The 26,179-nt window shown below is 42.5% G+C and overlaps 2 protein-coding genes across 4 annotated transcripts; one reads left to right on the top strand and one right to left on the bottom strand.

Moving 5' to 3' along the window:
• Window positions 1-2,189: 2,189 nt before the first annotated feature.
• On the bottom strand, window positions 2,190-15,084 carry LOC310764635 (oxidative stress-responsive serine-rich protein 1-like; the record flags this gene model as incomplete). The annotated part of the gene is made up of 4 exons (XM_083618971.1): window positions 2,190-2,975; window positions 5,806-5,916; window positions 7,457-7,553; window positions 14,769-15,084. The coding sequence occupies 4 exons, from the start codon at window positions 15,082-15,084 to the stop codon at window positions 2,297-2,299; spliced, it is 1,203 nt and encodes a 400-aa protein (XP_083475097.1). The 3' UTR covers window positions 2,190-2,296.
• Window positions 10,784-24,452, top strand: LOC310764703 (oxidative stress-responsive serine-rich protein 1-like). Of its 3 annotated transcripts, none has more exons than XM_083619124.1 (5): window positions 10,784-10,907; window positions 20,031-20,151; window positions 21,390-21,494; window positions 21,930-22,565; window positions 24,222-24,452. In XM_083619124.1, the coding sequence occupies exons 2-5, from the start codon at window positions 20,075-20,077 to the stop codon at window positions 24,298-24,300; spliced, it is 897 nt and encodes a 298-aa protein (XP_083475250.1). In that variant the 5' UTR covers window positions 10,784-10,907; window positions 20,031-20,074; the 3' UTR covers window positions 24,301-24,452. The 3 variants fall into 3 exon arrangements, with proteins under 3 accessions (XP_083475250.1, XP_083475252.1, XP_083475251.1); XM_083619126.1 differs by having other exon boundaries at window positions 10,822-10,970; XM_083619125.1 differs by lacking the exon at window positions 10,784-10,907 and adding an exon at window positions 15,006-15,138.
• The last annotated feature ends 1,727 nt before the right edge of the window (window positions 24,453-26,179 follow it).

Below are 26,179 nucleotides of genomic sequence, written 5' to 3'. Positions count from 1 at the left end.
CTGGCTATAAGTAGCACTTCCATATGCACTTAAGACTAAAGAGGGAAGCACTGTGGTCTCTCTCAAAACAGTCTATATTCCAAGAAAGAACTGAAGTGCATGAGAAGGGGGGGAGGAGATCGAGGGCAAGCACAGCAAACTCAGTTAAGCTTTCAGCTCCTTCAGCCACACCTGTCTCTTATTATGCAGAAGATCAACACTGGAAGGCAAAATGTGTGCTATTTCCTGAGCACATTACAGGGAACAGGTGCTCATTATACAGAAACAAAGACAAATACAGAGCTAATCTGTGTAACTTCTGACACATTATGCAGCCATTACAATTGTTAAGTGTCAGAAATTTCCAAATTAACTCAGTGCCCAGGTTTTGTGCCTTAATATTCACACAAGCACACACATCTTAATAAAAAAAAAATTAGCACTTTGCAATAGAAATGCATACTAATTTACATACATACATACAAAATAGAGCATGCCCTAAACATTTTATAAATCGCCATGCTTGGAAATATAAGTTGCAATAATCCACAACTCTCACAGCCTCAGTAAGGTGAACAACATTCATCTGGCAGGGTTATTTTAAAGACATCTCTTTTTAAGCACAAAATCTCTGGATTTTGTGTCTAGTGAATGCTCTTGATTGGTATTTCTGAAAGTTCTAAGCTGGAGAAGGACCAAACACCATTCACAAAGCAGGAAAAGCTACAAGCTTCCTCTGACCGTAAAGGCAATGCAAAACACTGGCTAAATTTAAGGTATACAAGCAGAAGCACATCTCAGAGCAGCTTATTTCCTGGAGGTTTTGGGTCCCTGCTTCCCTGGCAGAGTGGGCTGCCTCCATAGCGCAGGGAGGTTAGCTGGCAAGGGACAAGATGTCTCAGAGCATATGCTATGAGAATATATTATGAAATCTTTGTTCATTGCCACCCAAGATGCAAGGAACTGGGTATATTGCCAACATGGCTTTTAGCTTTGCATACTTGCTTGGTTGAAAACTGCTTTCACACATTGCAAATGGCAAGAAAGCCAAACCAAAGGAACATGCAAATAAAAATAAAATGGCAAAAGCCTTCAGTCCTAGTTCATACTGCCTGAAGGCAGTTTCCTTAGTTTGCCATTACTGCTTTTTAAGAGAATCCAACTTGCATCTTATTTACATAATTACATCATTGGTCCCCTGCACCAACTCATAAGAACTCAACATTTTAAACATAGTTCTGTGGGTTGTTTCTATTAAAAAAATATGAACACCCAGAGGCTGACCACCTTGATGCCAAGTGGGATGGTTTATGAAGTGGAGTTCCTCAACAGAACTTAGTTGATGTGCAAGTACAGCACAGGCTGCATCAAATCAAAGTTATGAAACAAGGCTGACATCTAGCGGCCAAATATAAATTACTTCATATTTTAATCTTTATCCACAGATTAATAGGTAAACTACATTTTGATTGTTCACCCTGAATTCAATTTCCTATAAAACAAGCTAGCTAAAAGCCTTCATGCTGTAATTAAAGCAATGCTCAGTAAGAAAATGAAATGCAATTCGCTTCTCTCACTGAAATGGGAAATGTTTACCTCAAGACACCGCCAGAGTTAGCTGGTAAGTACTATGTTTCACAAATAGTAAGATTTCTGGGGAAGACCCAAATACTAGGAATATAGGCAGAAGAAAATAAGTTATGGTTTTCAAGTACTGTGTCCTCCCACAGCTTAGAGTATCTGTGGGATGTACATAAATATTTCACCAGAAAGTACAGCAAGATGTTTTATTTCACCCCAAATGTAGATTATACTGGTTTCCCCATGGAGTGATTTTGCTACTCTTGATTCTGAATGTTCTTTGCCAGTTAATCCAAACTACCCCAATAACTGGTCTTATGCCCTGTACAAGACAGTAGAATTCCCTGGTCTTGCCATTCACCTTTGTAGTCTTGATTTGGAATTATGATTACCATTAAATTAGCTGAGGCCAGCACCCCCCCTTCCCCAGTGCTTAGTGAAGACCTTTTCATTTCAGCTGACATTTTAAGTTTTCTTATTTTGTTTTATTAGTTTTAACTGATCTTTATTGTATCTTTTTATTCTTACTGTACAATGCTGAGATATGAAGGTGTTTAGCAGTATATCAATTGCTGAAATAAATAAACAGTAGTAATAAATTAATGAGTATGAAAAATAAAAGAATTGGCTGTGATGCAAAGTGTCTTTATTACAAGCACAGAGAGCAACTGCTTCTGAGATGGAGTGTGACCAAGGGCAGATACCAAAACCCTTTGTTCAGTAGAGCCCACTGTTGTCAGGTGTACATCATTTCTGCCATGTGGGACATTTTCTTAGGGATATACAGGAAATACTCCATGTACCCTGAAAGATCTTCAATAGTCACATCATCCACATGAGCCCTGGCTTGCTCAGAGCAAGACCTGAGAGAGCTGGAGGGAGTTCTTGATGGCAAAGTTTGGGAACTGTCCTGCACATGTGGTGGTCTTTTAGGTGCAGACTGGGGAGAATTTTGTGGGCCAGAAAACATGTACACTTTCATGTCCTGCCATCGCTTACACTGGCAGGCCCTGTCTACACATGCACAGAGTTTCCCTTTATTTTGCTCAGACACAGATTGGAAATCAGAAAGATCTGTGGCCTTTAGAACTGCTGAAGTAGGAAAAACACCACTTTCAAGTTTGTTCTTAGGCATTTCAACCATGGATGCCACAGAATGCTGAGCACCCTTTTGTTTCTCGCCAACATCATTGAGGGGGTGACTGGCCTGTTCATTCTTAGAGAACTCCTTTGGGGTTGACACATCTGGGTCACTGCTGCTTTCAGAAGTGTCAGCTGGGTTCTTGTGCACTGGCTGGTTACAAGGCAGGATTTTCGTGGTATAATGGATAAACTTAGGAGGATGGAGTACTGGAGACTTAGACCGCCGCCGACGCTGTGTTCTCACTGTTCCTCTCAAAGGTTTCCTCAAACACCTAGAAGGTGAAAATGCGAAAGTTAATACGGCATAAATGATCATCCAGCTCTGTCTAGTCACTCTATCCTGCAATTTACGAAGAAGTGATAGTGTTTAACAACTTTTCAACTTTATTCTATAGATGATAATAATAATAATAATAATAATAATAATAATAATAATAATAATAATAATTTTATTTATACCCCGCCCTTCCCGGTTCAGAAAACCAGGCTCAGGGCAGCTAACAACGAATTTAAAACACTTAGTTGTAGAAACAGCATAAAATACAGTATAAAAACATGAATAACAATAAAATTCAAAGTTCAAAAATCAATTTGGGGGAAATCCATCTAAGAAGCATTAGATAGTCACCAGGGCTAGCTGGCTGAATTAGTCCTACTTGGGCCAGCGAGGAGGAGGCCAGGGGAGAATTAAGCTGTGGGGTCTCAGAGCGGGTAATCTTCATAAAAGGGGAGGGGGAGGGAAGAGAAGGGAAATAAAAGATCAGGCTGAATTCAGATTAAAGGCCAGGCGGAAGTTTTACAGGCCCTACGGAAGTAAGTTAAATCCTGAAAGGCCCTAGTCTCATGGGACAGAGCATTCCACCAGGTTGGAGCCATCACTGAAAAGGCCCTGGCCCTAGTAGAAGATAGTCTGACTCCTCCTTAGGGTCCGGAACCTCCAAACTATGGTTATTCATGGACCTTAAGGTCCTCTGTGGGGCATACCAGGCGAGGCGGTCCCATAAGTACGAGGGCCCTAAGCCACAAAGGGCTTTAAAGGTCAGAACCAGCTCCTTGAACCTGACCCTATACTCCACCGGGAGGCAGTGCAGCTGGAAAAGCACCGGGTGAATATGCTCCCATGGCAGAGACTCCGTGAGGAGCCTCACTGCAGCATTCTGCACCCGCTGGAGTTTCTGGGACAGTTTCAAGGGCAGCCCCGCGTAGAGCGAATTACAGTATTCAAGCCTGGAGGTGACTGTCACATGGATCACTGTGGCCAGATCGGGGCGAGAAAGGTTAAGGGACCAACTGCTTAATGCGGCGAAGATGGAAAAATGTCGCCTTAGCTGTTGCTGTAACCTGCGCCTCCATGGAAAGGGAGGCGTCAAGGATTACACCCAAACTCTTAACGGAAGGCACTGGCACTAACTGGGCCCCCACAAGAGAAGGGAGTTGGTCCCTCATCCCCATGCCATCCCGACCCAGCCAAAGAACCTCTGTCTTCGAAGGATTTAGTTTCAATCGGCTTCCACAAAACCATCCAGCCACAGCCTCCAAGCATCTGGTCAGTGTGTCTGGGGCAGAGTCGGCGTGGCCATCCATCAGCACATAGAGCTGAGTGTCATCAGCGTATTGGTGACAACCCAGCCCAAAGCTCCAGACAATCTGGGCAAGGGGGCGCATAAAGATGTTAAAAAGCATCGGAGAGAGGATTGTGCCCTGCAGCACTCCACACACCAAGGAATGGCGTGATGACATCTCCCTCCCTAGCGCCACCCTCTGTTCCCGACCAGAGATAAAGGAGAACAGCCATTGTCGGGCCCTGTATCCCTACGTCGGCGAGGCGATGGTCCAGAAGATCATGATTGACCACATGGAATGTAGAACAAATGGAATGTGCCTACATTATACATCCAGACCCATGTGCAAATAATGTCATCATTTATTATTGAGGGGGGAGACTCCATCAGGCAAGGCTGCCTTCCATCTGCCTTGCCCCACCCTCTGCTTCTCAATGTGTATTGTATTGTTTTATATACTGTGACTTGTCTTTGTTTTATTGATTATAGTTTAGATATTATTGCAACTGTTGAAGGAATTTCTGTTTAACTTTTATATGTTTATATTATTATTTATATGTTTATATTATTATTTTAAACTATTCTAATGATTGTTGAATGTTACTTTTTTGACGGAGGTTGCCTATTTTAAAGTTATGTTTTATTATCACATTTTTGTATTGCAGTGGTTGTTATAAGATGTACATTTTTTGTTTCTTCATCTTGTAAACCGCCTTGAGTATCGTAAGATAGAAAAGCGGTATACAAATTAAAAGTGATGATGATGATCAAACACCTAAACGGCAGGATGAGGGGGTCATCATGCCACAGCATACCTATAGTTTTAATACCTACCTAGCACTATTCTAAGACAGGTAAGAAAACTCAGCTGCATGTTAGTCCTAGTAGGGTATAGTTTACACAGCTCGGAGCTGTGGGCCTAAGAAGAGCCCCTATCACCACACTTAACACATTTAAGAATGGGATCCAATGCAGTGCCAAGGCATTCGTTCATCAATGCAAGGATTTCTCCTTGTGCAATGTAGGGTTGCTCGTTTCTTTTGAAGGGTTGGTGGGAGGCATACATTTTACACATAAATATATATCCTTCTAGAATCTGAATGCAACACGGGATGTTTCTGCAGCTCCCCTTCCAATCCCGTTGAGGCAATAATGTGTTGTGTAAGTAGCAGTGCCCTGATTTGGAAGAAGACACCACCCTGATAACAGCAACTTTTCTGCCCTTTTTGCCAATGGACATGTAAAAACCAGTTATCTGTTTTACAATTACGTGAAGGGCTAGAGATTATCTGAACAATAAGACACGTGGCAGTTTGCCCTGCCCTCCTCCTGGGGAACAGGAACATGCCTCAGCTGCAGTGGTCAAGTGTGCTACTACTTGATGAAACCTCTTTCACATCTCTTCTTTGCTCCCAAGTCGTCATCTTCAAGCTCCAGCCTCTTGATATTTATAAGCAGCTCCAGGAGGCCATGTTCAGCAGAACACTTTAGCATTTCCACATTTGACGTAGTTCCATTAATCAGAACCAATTCATCTTACCAATGCCAGCTCTCTTTAGATGCACACACGGACTTCACCTTGGTTTCATCTGTAGTTTTTACAAGTGCTCTTGGAGGCACCCCCTCATTTACAGGAAGAGAAGCAGTGGATCTAAAACCAGGAAAAATACAGGCTGTCATAAGTTTGTTCTATTTCCCTCAATAGAGCTTAATTTCTGTTAAAAGTTCTGACCTTGTCTTCCATTGCTCCTTGGCTAACTTATGAGGGCATTCCAATACCCACACTAAATCATCAATATATTACCCACACTTGGCTCCTTTTTGTATTTTGGCCAGCATGCTAGTTTGGACAAGAACAACCTGACCAACAGTGTAAAGCCAGGATGCAAGGGGAAGAAGTCCCATAATAAAAGGTGCCCTACAGATGTTCAATCACAACTCCCATCATCCCTGACCACCAGCCTTGCTGGCTGGGGCTGATGGAATTCCAACAGCATCTGGAGGACACCACATTGCCTACCCCTGCCATAACATATGAGTTAAATTCCCCCAATCATGTGTGATCCAGAAGGGTTCATTCCCTGAATACGCAGAAGGAGCAATCAAGTGTGACTAGATAGCCATACCCCGAGAAAGCATGGAGCCAACCTGCATACCCCATTACACTTTCCTGCTACTGCACTTAAAAGGCAAAAACTGCTGGCCTAACCAAGTAAACCTTTCTAAGCTTTCCAGGGATTTACCCAATCACTGTACTCAAAGGAAGCAAAAGAGATCATGGAGCAGATGGGTAATTACTTAGCCAATGAAAAGTGTATGGTGGTATTAAAAAACTGCAGTTCTAAGCTCTATCATAAAATCCATCAAGACACTATGTCTCATTCACAAAAACTCTTCAGTACTCCCTATTTCACTATGCGTGTCATGCTTCTTCAGTAATTTCATGGTTCACCCCAACTGGCCTCATCTTATTCCATTTCTACAAATCATCCAAACACAATGGAAAAGCTAGGGATGGACAATACGTTTATCACATAGTTGTAAAACCTAAACCAGGTCAATTAAGATGAAACTGTCTCATGAAGGCCACTAATCTCCTCCAATGAGGAGTGTATTACAAACTAAAAATTGGTGATATTACTACCAGTGAGTACTGCTTACAGTTGATGTGTATCCAGTAAATGGGACTGCCCTGTATGCTCCCTATGTCGCTTGTGATTGTAAGTCGCTTTGAGTCATTTTTAGGAGTAAAGCAGCTAATGATAATAATCAGCTACATTCACATAATGCTAAGCCATGGTTTGTTTTAACCATTGTTTGTTCAACAAACCACAAATCAACTCTCAGAAGAACAGGCTACAGTTTGTTACTTGAGACCTTGGCTCGTTGTCCAGCAGCTCTTTGTCCTATGCACTGTAGCTTGATGAGAGTCTGGGGCAGAATGGGCAAACCATGGTTAAACGAGGCTATTGGGCTTGGAAATAAGCTAGACTACAGTTAAAAACAAGATTACGCTTTGGCTCAACAAACCATGGCTTGGTGTTATGTGCCAACTAGACCAATATCAAACTTCACTCAAAAACCATGGCAGCAAGAATTTTTTCAAAACAAACTGCAATCACAAAGCCATTTCATTTCCCACATTGTGCAGCCAAGTTTTGCTCTTAATACTAAAAATTACATTAACTTACCCTTCTGAGTCTACTCTTAGCTTTTTGAAAGCTGCCTGGAGATTCTCTTCTATCTCCAACATTGTTAGAGAACGACCCACTGCTTCCTCTCTGCAAGCTAAAGAAAAGAAGAAAAATAAGCATGTGAGAATAAAATGGAGGCAACTAATGTTGTACAGAAATTCATACTAGATTTGACTAGTGACGGCGATCCTGGCTCCATGGTATTATCAGGAAATGCAACAAGACTTATAAATAGCAATTTAATAGTGTTTTCACACAAGGCACTCAAATCCTGTTGGAGAAGCCAAAGTTGTCAGAAGGCTTATACACCAATCTACTACACTGACCAACAGTTTTAAGTTCTGGTTGCTGTGCAAGAGCAGACCAAACTTCTCCAGGGGAAAAAATGACACCTCAAAGGATCACTTCATACATTACTTGTAGGGCTGCTTCACCATTCCTACAGGAAAGGCAATTATGTGTAGGAATTAACATGTTATGCATATATAGGACATACGATACAATAATCCTACAAATGTTTAACTTCCTAATTCCTATCTAGGTATTGTCCCATTCTGGAATTTTGCAGTGTAAGAAGTTAATGCATAGAATGTTCAGTTGTGTGGACACTTCTATAGTTGGGGGGGGGGGGATAATACAGAAAAGAGCCTTGAGACTCCAGTCCAGGTATAGGCAAACTTGGCCCTCCAGATGTTAGAATCATAGAATCATAGAGTTGGAAGAGACCACAAGGGCCATCGAGTCCAACCCCCTGCCAAGCAGGAAACACCATCAGAGCACTCCTGACAGGACCAGTGGTCAGGGATGATGCGAGTTGTAGCCCCAAAACATCTGGAGGGCCCTAGTCCTACGTACATTTATTAAGGAGTCCCACCGAATTCAGAGCTTTCCTGGCAAGCCTGTGGAGGTGGAGCTGCTGTGCAGTCAGTTTGGCTTGTGATCTCCATCTAACTGAAGCCCAGAGCAAGAGGCTGTTCTCCATTTTGTTGAAATCTTGAGCACACATATGACTACACTGTTGGTATTCTTTGAACGCCTCCTGACAGAAAAGGCCATCATTGTCCTTATCAGTTTTCCCAAATACCATTTTGAGGAGCAGGGTTTTTTTAAAGGATAAGGTAGTTCAGAAAAGCAACGCTATACAAATACCATATTATGAAGCAAAAATATTCATTTGGTAATCCTTTATCGAGATCTGAACATCTGTCACAGGTCCTGTGTGGTAACGTTCATCCCCTTCTTTAAACAAAAAATATAAACTAGAAGTATGTTTCTTTCTTGCAGTGTTGATTACCATAAATATTCCAATCTTCTACTGAGCTTAGTGCTTATTTCTGAAGTTTTGCAGACTACATATGGTCAGATCTCCTAGTGGCCCAATTCAAACCTAACAGTATAAGCCCATTTAAAAACTACACAAATCTCAGGCTTAAATGTTTACCTCTCTTTGTTCAACACATGCCAGGAAAATGCAGGAAGCACACGCTTCCTGGTTTAAAACTAACTGCAGTTTGCAATTTTATTAAAACAAGGAACTTCCATTAATCAAACTATTGATTTATTGGAACAAAGTAGAATAAGCAACTAGAATGATCTTGGCTTACTTCAATAAGCCATATTTTAAACCAGCCACAGATTGTCCTTATCTGAGATTATGACAAACCACAGCTGGTTTTTTAAACTCAGAAGTGGAAGCTTCAAATCTGTTCCTCACAGCTGCACCAGAGGGATCGGGTGTCAGGTCACAAGGCAGGGAAGCAGCCAAACCTGAGACCTGCCTCACTCCTTCACAGTGCTGAACTATATTATGTTGCTATATCTAAATCAAACCTTTTCTTAGGTTAGAAGCAGCCATAGAGAGGGATTTGGATTGGGCTTCAATGCTAGGGATGGGATTTAAAAAAAACACAAACCAACATTTCTTCCTCTATCATTTCTCCCCAACTTAAATCACCCACCCAATTCAACCCAACCCAACAAGTTGCTATTAGCACCAAAAGGGAATAGACAATCCAAGGCTCTCCTCAAAGCTGTTTAAGCACCACAGACAAGACACTGGGATGCAGGACATCATATCTTGTATCGATCTGGCGTTATCGCTTCTTGCAACAATCCAGCTCTGTGTATGTTTACTGTGAAGCAAATCTCGCTAAATTTGACAAGGCTTACTTCAAAATAAGCATGCATAAATCTGCAGCCAGCGTTGCTGGAAATAGTTGCAATTCCATTACCTTGTAGTGATTGCACTGCTACATTCATATTCCCTTCTAGTTTGTCAATATTTTCCAAACAACTGGTGCATATTGATACTACTTTAGAAACACTATATTACTATACAGGTAATAAAGACAATCCTGTTTACAGGAGAGATTAAGACCTTCCTAAGCCAGTGATTTTGATTATTACCGTAACTCTAAATCTCACCGATGTGGTAAAACACCTTAGACAGTAGGCTGAGACACACATGATGAAATGCTAACTCATACAGTTCAGTTGGTATGGAAAACTAGATCTCAGAGAGTGGGTTCCTTAAGCCTACCAGTGGCAAACATAAGTCATTTGAGCCCTCATTTGCAGAGTACAGATCCAACATATGGTTAGTCTCTCAGTGAAAACAAAACTTTAATTTCAAGTAAAAAAAAATAACCACAATATAACTAACTTAGAAAGAAAGAAGCAAGTGTCACTGAAACTCAGTGTCTTATATTGAGACCCTATGCAAGATACCTTTTATATTAATAGCCATGCATAGGGCATGATCCAATGTAGCATGTGCAACAGGGCTTCTCTTCTCCTTGCTCTCCTCTTCCCTGCAGCCCTCCAAACCTGCTCCAGAGTTGGGGAACCTCTGGAGATTTTGGCAGCACACAGGAAGAGAAGAAAGCTAGCTTGTTGTGCAAGTAGATTTCCATTGCATTAGGTAGACAACACTGGATGTCTCACATAGAAACTAAAAACAAGGTGGTATAAATATAATCTACGGAACTGACCATAGATATCAGCTCTAATTTTTCCATGCAGAAGGCATACAAAAACTATTTTAAAAATTACTAAAACGAATATTAGGTTGACACACCTAAGCTACCTACATATGCTCTAAAATGAAAATGCTGGGGTGTTCAAAGTTTGCAGCCCTCACATTTGTTGAAAAACTAAGATAAAGGCAATAAAATGAAAGTGGCAGAAAAATGCTCACTTGGACAGAACTCCCTCCCTGCTCCACTCAGCTGATGTTTGTTTGCTCTGAAATGATTTCATTCAGACATGTGCCTTAGCTACTTGCTTGACAGATGTCATTGTGACACATCGAGAAGGATGGAAGTGTGTCATAATGCATTTGATGTACGTATTAAGTGTTGACTCAGGCAACAAGGAAGACACAAAAGGAAGTGATGAACTACAAGACTGCTTTCTGAATTCCAATCCGCCACACAGATGGATTACAAAGGTACATAAAACAGCTTCTTTCACAGAAAACTTAATTGCATACTAGACCCTCTGAAAGCCTGAGGCAAGCTCGCACTTTTTATTATTCACAATGAAGATATAAAAACAGAAGTGTATATACTTTGTGCAAATCATGGTTAGTAGCAGTAATAATACTTTATGAAGCGTCTCAAATATTAGGTACTGTACTGTTAAAATGAGAACAAATCCTGTGTGGGGGGGTTACAATAAAAAATAATTATAGATGAAGGAAAAGGAGAGACAGAAATTAGAAGTTAAAAGTTAATAATATATCAACTTCCAGATAATTTAAACTAAACCCTCACACAATGGGCTGATGTGGCACCATGAGCAAGCTCTGGACTTTCACCCTAAGCTGAATTGTGATTTAGTGACAACTATGGTTTGTTTCAGCAGCCATGTTAGAAACTGAGATATAAACACTAGGAGCCAAATGGCTCCTGAAACCTGGGTAACAGAAACAAAAACAGAATGGCTAGTCACCATTTTTACCCAATGCAGCAGCACTTTCCATTTATTTTTTTCAAAACAGTTCTTAATTGGACACCACAAACTAAACGGTGCTCAGCCTCAGCAATAGTGGCCAACCGTAAGTATTTATAAATTCTGTTATGTTTGCATGTGTGTGTGTGTGTGTATCTCTTAGCCCAAAATGTTATGCTGCAGCTTCAGCAAGTACTGCAGTCAGTTAAATATGTCTGTTATATAAAAATTCTTGGAAAAACAGCCCTAACAGCACAGTCCTAACCATTTCTACACAGAAATGGATACTACTGAATTCAAAAGGGTTTACACCGAGGCCAATGGGATTGGGATTGAAACCTAATTCATTATTTTTAAGCAGTACCTCTTCATTTGCAAGATAACATTTTTTGCCCTACTGCCTGTACAGCTGTTAGGGTTGGGCGATATAAACTTTTCAACATCGCAATGTATCACCAGCTAAACATCACAATATATTGTGATACATCATTAAGTTGAAAAGGAAGGAGCACATTCAACCCCAAACATTATTAACAATTGTTAGGTGTGTTTTGACAGTGGTTAGAAGATCCCGTGTAAAAAGCCAGAATCATGTTTTTGCATCAAGGTTGCACTAAAAAGTCACAGATCTAAGAAAAGCATACAGAATCAGGCCAACAACCCATCTAGTTCAGCATCCTGTTCACATAGTGACCAACCAGATACCTGTGGAAAACCCACAAACAGGACCTAAGCACAAGAGCACTCTCCAGCAACTGTAATTTTTACCATTCCATATGTGAGGACAGATGGGATCTGAATCTGATAGTTGTTTGAGGGATATTGTCTGCAAAAATCATGTGAAAACAAAATTATTCATTTTGTATTTGATAGATCTGACTTTTATCCAGACCCATAAAGTGTGGAAAATGTATATGGCTAGATTTAAAAAATGGGAGGGGGGGAATGTAGTTTCTAGCAAGTTAACATGTGGTCTGATACTGAAGAGAACCATGATATAACTGTATATGATTTTTGCTGCAGAAAGGTTGATTTCCTAATCAAAGAAATGTTTGGTATTTTTTTAAAAAAATAGACACTTTCCACATTGTAACAAAAACTTTGCTTATTCTAATTGCTTTTCTCTGCATTACCACTACCTGATACATTCACCTATCTTTTTCCAAATGTTTTCAAAAACAGAAAGCCAAACAATCACACTCAGACCCAAACGACACAAGTTATGTTCTGGCTCACAGGCCAAACTGGGCCTGACAGGACCCCGCAACTGGCCAGGGTCTTTTCAGCCTAGCCATGCCCACCTGCCATAACAGGCAAGGGCAGGTAAAACCCGGCTCAGCCTAAAAAGGTTTGCAGGCACCACCAGCCAGCTGACTGATGGTGCCTGAAAAGCCCTATGCAAAGCATTCCAAAGATAGCCCTTTGAAGGCTGTCAGCAATACTCCAAGAAGCCCTTATCAAGTTAGTGCTTTAAAGTAACAGGTAGGTAGCCGTGTTGGTCTGCCGTAGTCGAAACAAAATAAAAAAAAAATTCCATCCAGTAGCACCTTAGAGACCAACTAAGTTTGTTATTGGTATGAGCTTTCGTGTGCATGCACACTTCTTCAGATATGAAAGCTCATACCAATAACAAACTTAGTTGGTCTCTAATGTGCTACTGGACGGATTTTTTTTATTTTGCTTTAAAGTAGGCTTTTAAAAGTCACTTGCTATCAACTGACTGATAGGTGGGGGGGTTCCACCTACCTGTCAAACTTGGCCCACAGCAGGTGGAGATAACCATCTGGCAAGTTGGGCCAATTTCTGTAATAACAGAATGAAGACCAAGTGAAGCCCGACCTTTAATTGAGACAAACCACTAAGAATATCCTAGACCAGGAATGTCCAATGCGTTGATCATGATTGATCAGGGCACCACAGGATGAATGTTGGTCGATCGTAGGCCTGTTTTGACACCATGCATGCGCAGTCGGGAAAGCAGCTGGCAAGCTCCTCTCACAAGAGGAAATGTTTAGCCGCTGCACGCGCCTGCCCTGTCGGAGAACCAGGCATTAGAAAAGCAGCAGGCAAGCCCCTCTCACAAGAGGGGACGTTTGCCACTGTGCACAATTGCCCCCTCAGGGGAAGCAGCCAGCACCCACCCACCCTGCACCCATCCCTGCCCCCTCAGGGGAAGCAGCCAGTGCCCACCCGCCCACCCCTGGGTGGTAGATCACTACGTTTTTATATTGGATCGTAGATCAAAGCCGACTTTAAGTCGGATATGCCTGTCCTAGACATAGCAGGTTAACACCTCCTAATCTTCGTTTCACAATTGCTCTGAATGCTTATACTGCACCAAGAACAAGGAATAACTGTGCTAGCCTGTTGCAGCCCCCAAACACTGAAGGCCCTTGTGGCTCCTATTGGAGGCATGAGTTTTGGCCATAAAAGGCTATTTGTCAGATTAGATCTGTGGCAAACATTTAAAAAATGCCACAGTGAGAATGTCAGTCATTAATAGCTAACAAAATTCAAAGTGAGAAGCTAGTCCCACAGAAGATCTCAGTCCACTCAATCTGCCTGTCCCCATTCGCTGGTAGACCAACACTGCTAACGGAAGTACTCATGGAACCTCAAAGCAGTTTAGAAAAAAAAAGAGAAAACATTTTTAAAAAGGACAAGCATAATTTTGAAACGTCGAATTCTTCTTACAGATCCGGGTGCGGGTATCATGCGGCACCTGTAAACGTGCCAATACTTCCGTGTCTTTGGAGCACCTCAGTGTGCAATGGAAGCTCAACAGTCTAAGCCTTTTAAGGTTCTGCGTTTTAAGGTTTCTGCGTTGACGGTTCTTACTTTTAACGCACTAAAGTGGTACGTCGGGTTACATACGCTTCAGGTTACAGACTCCACTAAACCAGAAATAGCACCTCAGGTTAAGAACTTTGCTTCAGGATGAGAACTGAAATCGTGCTCTGGCGGCACGGCAGCAGCAGGAGGCCCCATTAGCTAAAGTGGTGCTTCAGGTAAGAACAGACCTCCGGAACGAATTAAGTACTTAACCAGAGGTACCACTGTACTGATGAGCGCTAAACGGCACATTAACATTCCCGAAACCGTAAGGGAAAGCTTTGCCAGTGGAACATCTGCCTGCTCTGTAAGGAGCGGCGGCGGCGAAGCTGGACTAGCGAGGCAAGGCGGTCGAGGAGCCCCGTCGAGGCCTCCGGGGCCACGAAAAGTCGTCGCCGAGCACCCGGCGCAGTGACTCAGCAGAAAAGAGCCGCCCTCGGCAGACAGGACCCGGCGCCGCGGAGCTTCGCTTCCCCTGAGGAGAGACGGGAGGGAGGGGAAGGCGGCCGGAAAGGACCATACTTACTCGGCAAACGAGGAAACGCGGAGGCCCCACCGCTCCCCGAAACAGAACTTCGGACGTTTCGTTTCCCGCGCGGCGAGCGCCGCCGCTTTTCCTGAGGGAGCGACGCGCGAGTGACCCGGATGCAGACGAGCCTTCCTTTAGGAACCGGTAAGGGCGCTAGAAAGCAAACTCGGACCTGGCGGCAGCGTTGCGCATGCGCCGCGTCGCCGAGCGCGTCCTCGGTTACACAAGCGAAGGCGCCGGAATGCCCACTAGGACGGCTGCAAACGCGCGGGAAAGCCCCGCGGCTGCTGAGCGCATGCGCCCGCAGTGTCATCACTTCCTGTTGATTTTTTGTTCACTTCCGGCAGTGGCTCCCTTGGCTGATCGGGTGAGTGGGTACCTGAAAGCGGGGAGGGGGTGCGACGAGGGAAACAGGTTCGCGTCGCTTCAGGCGTTTCTGGGAGCCTGAGGCGGGAAGAGGTTGTTGGGCGTGAAGGCTTCTTCCTCGACAGGATCTACTCCGGCGGGTCTCAGTCGTCCCTTGTCGGTCTCCTGCGCCTTTCGCCTCAGCGGAGCCGCCTTCAGGGGAGCCGAACGGGGGACGGGCGGAGGGCAAGACCCCGACCGAACGCCACTACCGTCCACTGTGCCTGTTCTCTTATTCCCCTCAGTAGCCCTTCATATCCACAGAATTCCTACTTAAAGCCTAGATCTGCTCTTTTAGCTGCTCATCTGGTTTAAAACAAGTAAAGGGGCGTTGTGGGGATGGAGGGGGGAAACATATTGACGATTGCTTGCCTCATCTGTTTGCTAGATCTAAAGTACTTGCCGATTTATCCTGACGTTTTAAAAAGCTCTCTTATTTTAAGCACCTATATATTCCCCCTCCTTTTTTTTAGGTATACAGTACCCGAATTGGTTTACAAAGTTCTATAAAATAATAATCCTCTCAGTAAAAAAGAATGCAGTGCAGCATAAGTGGTTTGAGAGGGTTCTAGGCAAATTTCCCTGGAGAGTGTGCTGTAAAAGCAGGGCGCCCGAAGAGAAATAGGTCCTGTCCTGGGTTACCACCACCCTTCATTTCAGAAGTCTTGTAGGGTTTGGCCTACAGCTTAATTTCATTTTTATGCTGCTCTTTGGTAGAGGGTCATTATAAATTGTTGGTTCCCCCCCCCCCACAACCCACGCCCAACTAATTTAGTTCCTTGTTGAGTTAAGTTGGACTGATAAAGAGTAACTGGTTCATGGCAGAGTGTGAATTTGAACCTGGATCTTCCATATCTTAGTCTGGTGCTCCTCTAGCTACTACCCTGTTGCTGGTAAGAATTCGATGGTACTTATTTCTGAGTACGCATGCAAAGATCACGCTGCTAGGCTTCCAGTTAAGCCTAAGTCTGAATTCCTAAGTTGTGATGACTTCAGGGGAAAAACATGTTTTTATAGCGTGTGAATTTTATAGTATGTGTATCCGCAGTACTTAGTTAATTGGGAACCACTGCTCTAGCAAACATTGCAAGGCACCAGGTTAAAAACAGCCTTTAAGGTGGCTCACATTGTCACAAAGACCCTGAAACCTTTGTTACGGCATGTTACGTGCTAGCTTTTCATAGTCTGATGCCCTCTTGGTGTTTGTTTGTTTTTACCACACTCCTCAGCATCCCTGACAAGTGGCCAAACTGATGGGCTGAAGGGGGTTGTAGTTCAAAGTTACCTGGAGGGCATCAGGTTATGAGGAGTTGGCACATAACATGCTGTAACAAAGGTATAAAACTGTTGTTTTTGCTGAAACAGATTTACCCTGTTCCACTCAAAAATAAAGTTTAAAAATTAAAAGTTTGTAATCTAAGTTTATTCCCTACTTAAAGAGTTTTGTCTTCCCCTTCTTCTATATAAGAGATTGATAAACGAAATCCATGAAGATCAAAATATTTGTAACAGTTTTATGAAAAAGGATTTGGAGGTAGGGGAGCAGAAATGATGGCTGCATCCCTGCAGGCAAGGAGCAGTGCTTTTTTCTGGTGGAATATTCCAGTACACCATATGGCACCTCTTTCCAAGAAGTCTGCAATGTCTGGCATACTAAGCACTTGAAAGTTAGGGTAGTTTGACCCATGCATCAAATGGCCCACTTTGTCCATCAGCACGAAGCAGAGTGGAGTCTGGCATACACTGTCACTGCAGGTTGACAATGAGAAGCAGCAGAACTCATCCCCACAAGTTCATAAACAACTACTATAAACTTATAAAGAAGTAATAAACCACCAATAAAAATAGTGCATTAAATTAGTCTTTCCCAACCTGGGGTCCCCAGATGTTGTTGGGACTACAAATCCTGTCATCCCTAGCCTTCAGTACTAGTGGTCAGAGATGATGGGAGTTGTTCCTGTTTGCATCCATCTGTCTTGGGAGGCACTGGAGGAGTGCCCCTTTGGGGATGAAATCAAACTTTTGGAAGGTTGCAGCACTTGCTGTGGTAGTTGAGAACAATACGGGAGAGACATGTTTCGTTGCACCTGGGGCAGATGAAGGTGCCTGGTTGTACTGCTGTAGATGTACCATGATGTTTCTTCTCTCTCCACTCCTCCCAGCGGTCATTTCTCCTCTGGTCCCTGTTACTAATTCACAACCTGACTGCCTGTTTCCAGGCACTGCAGTCGCAGGCAAGGGATTCCCCCACAGCAGCGTTGATGTTGCCAGTCTTCATGTCACATTTGTAGATATCTTTGTTTGCAGACATCTTTGTAATGCATAATCGGTCTGCTAAAGTGCCTAGTGCCTAAAGCCAGTGGCCCATAGAGCACATCTTTGGGGATTCTGCTATCTTTCATTCTGTGGACATGACCAAGCCAGCATAGACATTGCTCTCCAACAATATCTGGGAACCCAATAAATTCTCCGCTAAACTAAAAATATTCACAGGAGGAAACATTTAATGGAAACTAATAGAAGTTCTTCATGCATGGGTTGCTAGAAATTTCTCAAGACTCTTACACTATTGGTTCCTTGATGGGTTTTGGGAACTCTTCTAATATAAATGAATCACTATATTTTCATTCTGAAAGATAATCACTAAAGTTTGCAAAACTTCTTAGTTGACAGCCTTACTGGTCGTTTAAGATTTACACAAGTATTAAATGTTATTTCTGTACTTGTTTGCTTACAGAAATATAATTTCAGCTTGGGTGTCCTCAGCTGCAAAATTCAAATAACTTCCTTCTACGGCAAATCATTGTTTCTTTGAGCTGCTATATATACTCTATGACCATAAAATAAACCCATTAAGTACATTTCAAACCCTGTGTGTTGGCTCAAAGTTCATTATGTGCCCATGTGTTAGCTGTAAAGAGTCGGTATTCGTATGGTTTGCAGTTTCTTGAAAAATAGAGGGTGCTTGCTTCAAGAAGTGTGGTGTCCATTTTCTCTGTGTGTGAATTTTACACCCCTGACTTCATAACAGCCTTGTTAATCATGTACGACTATGTTTAGTAGGACTAGCTATTTGCTTAGAATACAGCATGCAAATGGGGCATAATCCTTGCCCAAAGGGCTTAGAACCCAAAGAAGGCAGGTAGGACAAAGGTCAAATAAGATGACAGGGCTTGATACTTTGTCATTAATTAATCTTCAGCAATTTCATTTAGCGTATAAAATGCAGCATGCTTTTGTAGATTAAAGTGTTCCTTAAGTTAGCAGTGGTGTTGTATATAATAATCAGTCCTTCAGAAAGCACCAGCACCCTGATCCTGATGTAATTGTGTGTTCATCGCTGTGAGAAGCGGCTGCAAAAGCACTGTGTGGATGTCATTTTGCATGGATATAAATCACTGTACTTTTTCAGAGCCTCCAATCAAGTAAGCTTTGTTCATTCCCACTTCTATGCCTCTGAATCCCATGATGCCTTCCATTCTGCTCTACATGACAGTCACATGGAGCCATTCCAAATTACAATAACATGAATAATACGTCTTGTGTGTTTATTTCATACTTAGCTAGGATGGCATCTAAACAGTCAGAATGGGGAAATGCTCATGGAAACACATTTAGTTTTGCTGGTGAATTAGACTTAAAGGATTAACTACACAATGGGGGTGGGGCTCCTTCCTAAACTTAGTGTAGACTTGGTCTCTTTCACATTCAAATTGGGGTACAGTACTGCAATGCCCTCTATGTGGGGTTTTGCTTAAATACAACTTGAAGCTTCATTAAGTGGTTTGCTAGAATCCTCAGCATTTTTCAAGTGGTCTGTTCTGGGGAACATTTGGGAACAACTGGACTCTACCCATATGAACCTACCAGGTCTTCATCTCAGGCCCTGGCTTTTTAGTCACCCTCTGTGTACCACAGCTTCAGATCTGGGCCATGGTGTCCTCAAAATCAATATCAACAAAATTCACGTAAGGGTATTTGTGTTTTGGTTAGGGCATTCTGTTGAGTATTTTCAATTGTCTCCTTGTACTGAGCAATATAGGGTCCCCTGTCGTCGTCGTCCCGTTCCCCCCCCCCCATATATGTGAGTAGTGCCCATCTGACCTGTGAAAAATCTTTCTGCTTAGTAGCTTCAATCTTTCCAGTTTTTGAAGCATCTATTTTTTCAGCCCCGGTTCTAATCATAGATTGCCTTGAATGTTGGCTTGTATGATAAATATTTTATTAATCTATTAAATAGATCCTCTCTCCAGTGCAATTAATTTGTGGCTAAAGATTGGTTTGGGAAAAGGGGGGAAATATTGTCTGTTGATTCTAGCCTATCCTTAGTGCTGTGTAGAAAAACTGAGTTGCAGCTAATGCTGGTCCTACTCAAGGTAGATTCATTTAAATTAATGGACATGGGTCTACTCTGAGTAGGATTTGGTTTGCTACAATCTAGCTTTACACGAAGGGAGAAATCCTTTAGGCTGCAATCCTAATTCAAATCCCACTTATTTGGGAGTAGGCCCTATTGTTAATTCACTTTAATTGTCCCTTTACATCAGGCAACTCTTTACTTAATATTCGCGTAGTTCATTCCACTATTCTCTGCTGGAAATCAACCCATGTGGCAAAAGGTTTCAAAGTAAAGCAGAAAATGTGTGCCTTGGTTGTCTTGAGTTTCCAGTAGAAATTGCCCATGGAATCCTTTTATCAAATAACTATTGATGTGAGTCAAAATGTGGTCTGAGTGCTGGATGATGGCGAATGAGGCAATATATTTAATTTCAGTTGTGTAGAGTTTTACTATATGCTTACTACACTTGGTGTTCTCCACATCAACACAAATTTAATTGATTTATTTTTTGTTAGTATTCATTATATGGCAGGCCCAATAACATTCTAGCATTCTGCAAATGGACTCAGAAACTAAAGAAGGAGAGGAAGAAAGCCTGCAAACAGCTTTCAAAAAGCTGAGAGTGGATCCAACTGGGTAGGTAACAGCAGTCCTGTTTACTCTTCCTGTGTATTTGACTATTTTAGCATTGTATTAGTGTCTTTCCATTTTTATAGAATTGACTCTGAAGAAAGGCATCAGCATTACATTACTTCTATGCATCTATGAACAATATGGGTCTGATATTCTTATTGGTGTTTGGGCTGTTGTACCTGTAGAATAGCTAGTATTGTGGCTACTTTTTTGTTTGCAAGGAGAATGGCATGCCAAGCAGTGTTAGAAATTCCCTAGGCACATTTTGTGACTGGCTCAGGTGCAGTTGCAGCTATGTGGAGATTTATTGTATTTATATCCCACCTTTTTCTCCAAGGAGTACATGGTTCACTCCCCTCCTCAATTAATCCCTACAACGACCCTGTGAGGTAGGTTAAGAGGCTGTGACTGGCCCAAGGTCACCCAATGAGCTTTATGACTGAATGGGGATTTGAACCCTAACAGTGAAGCCACCCACTTGTCAGTCACATAATATCACAGTGATGTCACGTGCAAGGTGCTGCCAAAAGGGAATCTCTCTTCCTTCACTTTAGCAGCAGTTCCCTGCTACAACATGGTAAAAAAACACCCATCAGTTTTAGCAGAAGAGTCTGATCCTGACTTAGGGAGGTCTGTGTGTATTGGGATTCTCCACTTGAAAGGGATGGATTTTCCCTCATCATCTTAGCAGCGGATCCAGGTTTGCATGGAATCCCCTGCCAAAATGATGGTCTAGCAGGAGATTTTAGCAGGGAACAGATGCACACAGCCAAACTGAGCAGGATTATCAGCTGTTGAGTGGGGGTTAAATCCTGCTGCGATCAGGTACCCACAGCAATGCAGAACCGAACCCCAGCCTCCTGTCAGCTGATGGGTGTGGCTTGGAGAAAATGGCCTTGTGAACCAAATTTATGGACCAGTATTGGCCTGCAGGCCAGATTCCCCACTCAGGGTCTACACTGACTGACAGCAGCTATCCTGACTTTAGGGCAGGGATCTTTTCCAGCCCTACTTAGAGATGTCAGGGGTTTAACCTGGGATCTTTTGCATAGAATACCACTGAGCGGCAGCCTTTTCCTTTATCTGTTTGTCTGTAGATAAGCAAGAAAATGGTGGGGAGATATTCCATTTTGTTTGCTAATATAGGTGGATAATCCTAAGGGGGACACCGTATGGGAATCAGCCTGTAGATACTTTGTGTTAGAATCATACTTTAATATGTCATTTGCCTCTTAAATCAGAACTTCTACATCTGTGAGTGACAGCATGGGATTGAGAGCTCCAGTCAGAGCTGCTGTTGATGGAGGCAGGCATCAAACCGTCTGTTCGAGAGAGAACTGGCATGGGTAAGACACTTCACTAGTAATTATGTTCAACACCTTTGAGTTAAACCCTTCTTTTATCTCCCAGTATTTGGCTATAATGAATGTTTAGCCAATAGGGTATAGCCTACTGTACTCCATTTCTCTTATCTTATGTGGCTGCCTTCGTCTAATGTTTAGTTTGATGATAAGTTTAGCTTATACATGACAGGAAGAAAAGCCAAGGTTTGCAGTTAAGGCTGAAAAAGATAATGCAGTTTCTGATTAGTTTACAGTTGCATCACAGTCTTCTTCTGGATTTGATATATATCAGGGGGAAATTATCAGGAGAAAGCATGAGATGCAGCTGTTTCTTCCACAGAACTGCAGCAAATAATTTTAACAGACAACACTACCTTATTTTGGAGTGCATTTTGTTCCAGAGTCAGTTTCTGCTAACATTGCTGCTCTCTACTCCAGGTGTGCAAGGAAACCCTTGAGAGGGGCGACAAGACCGCAGCGCCGCAGGCGTTCTAAATCTCCTGTCCTTCATCCTCCCAAGTTTACATATTGCAGCATGAAGGCATCTTCCGCAAGTAACCAGCTGAAGCACAAAAGCCAGATGGATTCTTCAAAGCACAAAATCAGTCCAGACCCCAGTGTTACAGAAGAGCCATATTTGGGAGGAAAGAGATGCCCCCTTTTCGATAGCAGCAACTGCAGGAGGGCCAGAGCAGAACAGCGGAGCACTTTCTCAAGGGAGCAACCTTCAGAGAATTTGCAAAAGAGTTGTCCTGCTTTCTCTTTGACCTTTGAAACCAGCCTGGATCCTAGCCAACCCTCAGATTTCCAGTCACTCTCCAAGCTGAGTTACGAGAAGCAATGCCCTTGCGTGGACAAAGAATGTCAGTGCAAACCATGGCAAGCAATAGAAGCATACTCCTTTTCTGGTTTGCGGAGTGTCCTTTCGGAATGTGAAAAGGCAGTCCTGGAAGCACATTCGCAATCTTTGCCAAACCGATCGCATTCTGGGATGGGTTCATCAAGCTCTGCCCGGTCTTGTTCTGAGCAAGCTCGAGTCTTTGTGGATGATGTGACTATTGAAGATCTTTCAGGGTACATGGAGTATTACTTATATATTCCCAAGAAAATGTCCCACATGGCAGAGATGATGTACACTTGACATAAGAATCATGAGTTGGAAATTCAGTGGTGGTAGTGAGATGCTCCCTCAGTGCCATAGTTGGAAATGTGTCAGTTGTCATTGCTGTGTGTTTGATCAAATGTTTATTTGCGCCATACAGTGTAGTTTTTTAAATAAAGTGAAAAAGAGATAATATCCTCTGGCTGAAAGGTGCATAAGATTATCTTCAAGAATGATCTTGGACAGAGTTTTACCCTTTATTAATTCTTTTGTTTTCAAAGTAGCCATCTTTTAAATATTGCTCTCTTTAAAATAACATTTACTGTGACTTGGATTATGTTTTAGCCAACCCATTTCAAAGGATTGAAATGCTGAACTTCGTCTTTGCAGGGGGTTTTTTTAAAAAAAAAAATTTAGGTAGAGCATACTGCTACACCATCTTGAACAGGAATACCTAAGAAATGGTTTAGCGTAAGTCAGGGATGTGTAACACTCCTCTAAGCAACTTTTGCTAGTTTGAAACTCTTCTAGATTTCCTTAAATCCTTAGATGTTTGTCCTGTGGAGGATCCCCCAAATCAGTTTTTTGTTTTGCTTTGCATAAGATTTTTCTCACACTCCCCCAATCTGCCACCCATTTCTGTTTAGCAGTCCACACCTGAAGTTTCTTGCAAATAATTTTGAAGTGATACAAATTTTCCTTGCACAGGTCTGGAAAGTATGCAGTAATCCTTCAAGCCATTGTCCCACTGTAACTTTACTTTTTAGAGCATTTGTACTCCTTTAAAATTATTCATATACTTAATTTGTGAGGGCCAAAAGTGAAAATACAAAAAGTTACTAATAGGGAACTCTAAGAAGACATTTTGCGTAAGCAAGCACGGGCTTTCTCCCAGTAGCCTTCTAACGGTCATGCATGAAGATAGATGCTTTTAAAATGACTGAGAACAGATGAAAAAATCAATTGCACATAACACATATGCTTAATCAGTTGGCTCTTGAAAGCTATTTACAATTTGAGAGATCTGCTATGCTTTTCTATTAGCACCTTTAAAAAGGAATAGAAATTATAAGTTGCAAATTATTAAGTCGGGATAGCTGACTAAAGTCAAGATCCCTTGATTTCCCCCCCAGTTACCTCCCACCCCACACTTTAGTGAATACATATTGCTTTTTGCATGCTTGCCATGAATTTTTACTATTGGTTTCTCAACTAGTGCCATTTTGTTCAGCGGTAGGGAACCATGGGGCCTCCATATGCTAATGTATGTGAGAGAAAAAGGATTGAATTAACTTCTTTTATTTCTTTCTGATTAGCAAATTTCCGCTGTATTTGAGCATCTCCTACACTATAGGGGAAATATACACTAGGATGGAAAGCAGAACCATTGCTTTGAGAGAAAACTTGACTTTGTAGCCATAGAAATCAAGCCTGTTTTACACCTAGCCAAAGTGGAAATCAAATCAAACCACTGCCAAAAGCACTGACCAGATGGCCCTTCCATTCCCATTTTTCTCGAGAGGAAGTCTGCCTTGCTATTGTATGATTAAAAGATAACCAGTGCTACTTGAAAGGAGTGTCTCAAGCACATAATCTGCTTTAGATTTATTGTCTCTTTCCCATTTTAGGACAGAAGGAGGGCAAGAAAAAACAGTTCTGGAACCAAGGATACAATGCAGTACAGCTAACTTCCCCTGGTTTGGTTAAGCAAGTTCTTCTCCTTAGCCCTAACTAAATATCAGAAAGTGTGGAGACAAGAATACCTACAGCATTCTAGAGGACAAATGAAGCAGTCATTCAGAATTCAACTTCCTACACTACTGTGTCTAATAAATAGCCACTAGATGGAGCTTTCAGAACAGTGCTTAAGATTTATTTTTTTCTAGTCCCAACAACAGAACTTACCGTACTCAGAATTGTAGCTCTTTGGGTTTTTTCCAGATGACCTAAATCTAAAGCTGCGCCATTTAATTAGTAGTGTTTGCATAAGAAGCTTCAAAAGAACAGTGTCCGGACACACTGTTGCAGGCAATGAAAACCTATCCTAACATTGTGTGGGGGAAGAAAATGTCAAATATTAGGCAAAAAGGAGAATTGTCTGTCCCTTATTTTGCAGGCATTGTTGGTCAAAGGAGAAGGATGAAGTCTCTGAGTTTTGGAAATAGCTAGTAAAAACAATAAAAAATGTCAGTGCTACAGTATCCATTTCCTAGTTAAATGCAAAAATTGGGTTTTGAAAACACAAAGCCTGGAGCAAGATCTGAGAAAGTGGTGTCAATAGTTAAAAATTTGGCATTGAAATCCCAAGTTTTCAAAACTGATTTGTCAAAGCTATATTTCAAGGAAATTCTATAAAAGATTTCTGTGTTGATGGAGTCAAACCACAAGCCTGAATTCAAATAGAATGCTAAGCCAAACCATGGCTTGGCCTTTGGTAGCACTGCAGGAGCAGAGGAAGCAACAGGAGCAGAGCAACAGCCACAATCTTCATTCCAGGAACCTGCATGTTTGCACTAAACTATGGTTGGGCTTAATGTTATGTACAAACAGGGCCAAAGACTGGTTCAAGGTCATGCGATGAGCATCCTCACTAACAAAAATGTGAACCTAGATCTTTCTGACTCCAGCGTATCTAACACGCCAGTGCATATGTATGTGTAAAGTCTTTATTCGTTCATGTTGTCTTGAGCACCTCACCTTTCAGGATACAGATTTTTCCATTTGGCTTGCACGCACATATATCAACTCATCGGGATCCTTCCCACAGGGCACAGGTGATGGTAGATGGTCCTGTGGGTGGAGGGGGCAGTCCAGCTGGAGCAGGATCTAGTTTCTGATGTTTTCTTTGCCAGTCTAGTTCTCTCTTTTTGCCATCCTTTCCACAGAGTTGTTGGCCCAGGGGAGGGAGGGAGCACAGTCCTCCCACAGCAAACTGCTCTGCCCTTCTCACCACCTTTCCCAGTAGTTGAGCAGGCCATATGAAAATTTTGGTCTTAGGAAAACATCCTCTCCCCCTACCCCCATTGGAATAATACACTGTTGCATGCCTGTGTGTTATTGGTAAAATCCGGGGTGTATGGGGTATTAGGGGAGGGGTGGCGCTGTGGGTTAAACCACAGAGCCTAGGACTTGCCGATCAGAAGGTCAGCGGTTCGAATCCCCGCAATGGGGTGAGCTCCCGTTGCTCAGTCCCTGCTCCTGCCAACCTAGCAGTTCGGAAGCACGTCAAAGTGCAAGTAGATAAATAGGGACCGCTCCAGTGGGAAGGTAAACAGCGTTTCCGTGCGCTGCTCTGGTTCGCCAGAAGGGGCTTAGTCATGCTGGCCACATGACCCGGAAGCTGTATGTTGGCTCCCTCGGCCAATAAAGCGAGATGAGCGCCACAACCCCAGAGTCGGCCACGACTGGACCTAATGGTCAGGGGTCCCTTTGCTTTTTACTGTTGTGATGTACAAGAGCCCCACAGGAAGCGTTCAGGAGGCAAGCTGTATTTTCAGTAAGGCTTTATTCAGTTGCAGTCTTGCAGCATTGTAAAGCAGTCTTTCTACATTCAGGATACACAGCATACAGGTGGAATTACATTCAA

Source organism: Podarcis filfolensis (assembly GCF_964270895.1).
Source record: "Podarcis filfolensis genome assembly, chromosome: 6".
NCBI lineage: Eukaryota > Metazoa > Chordata > Lepidosauria > Squamata > Lacertidae > Podarcis > Podarcis filfolensis.
Note: the sequence above shows the minus strand (reverse complement) of the source record. Positions and strands in the feature narration are given on the sequence as shown.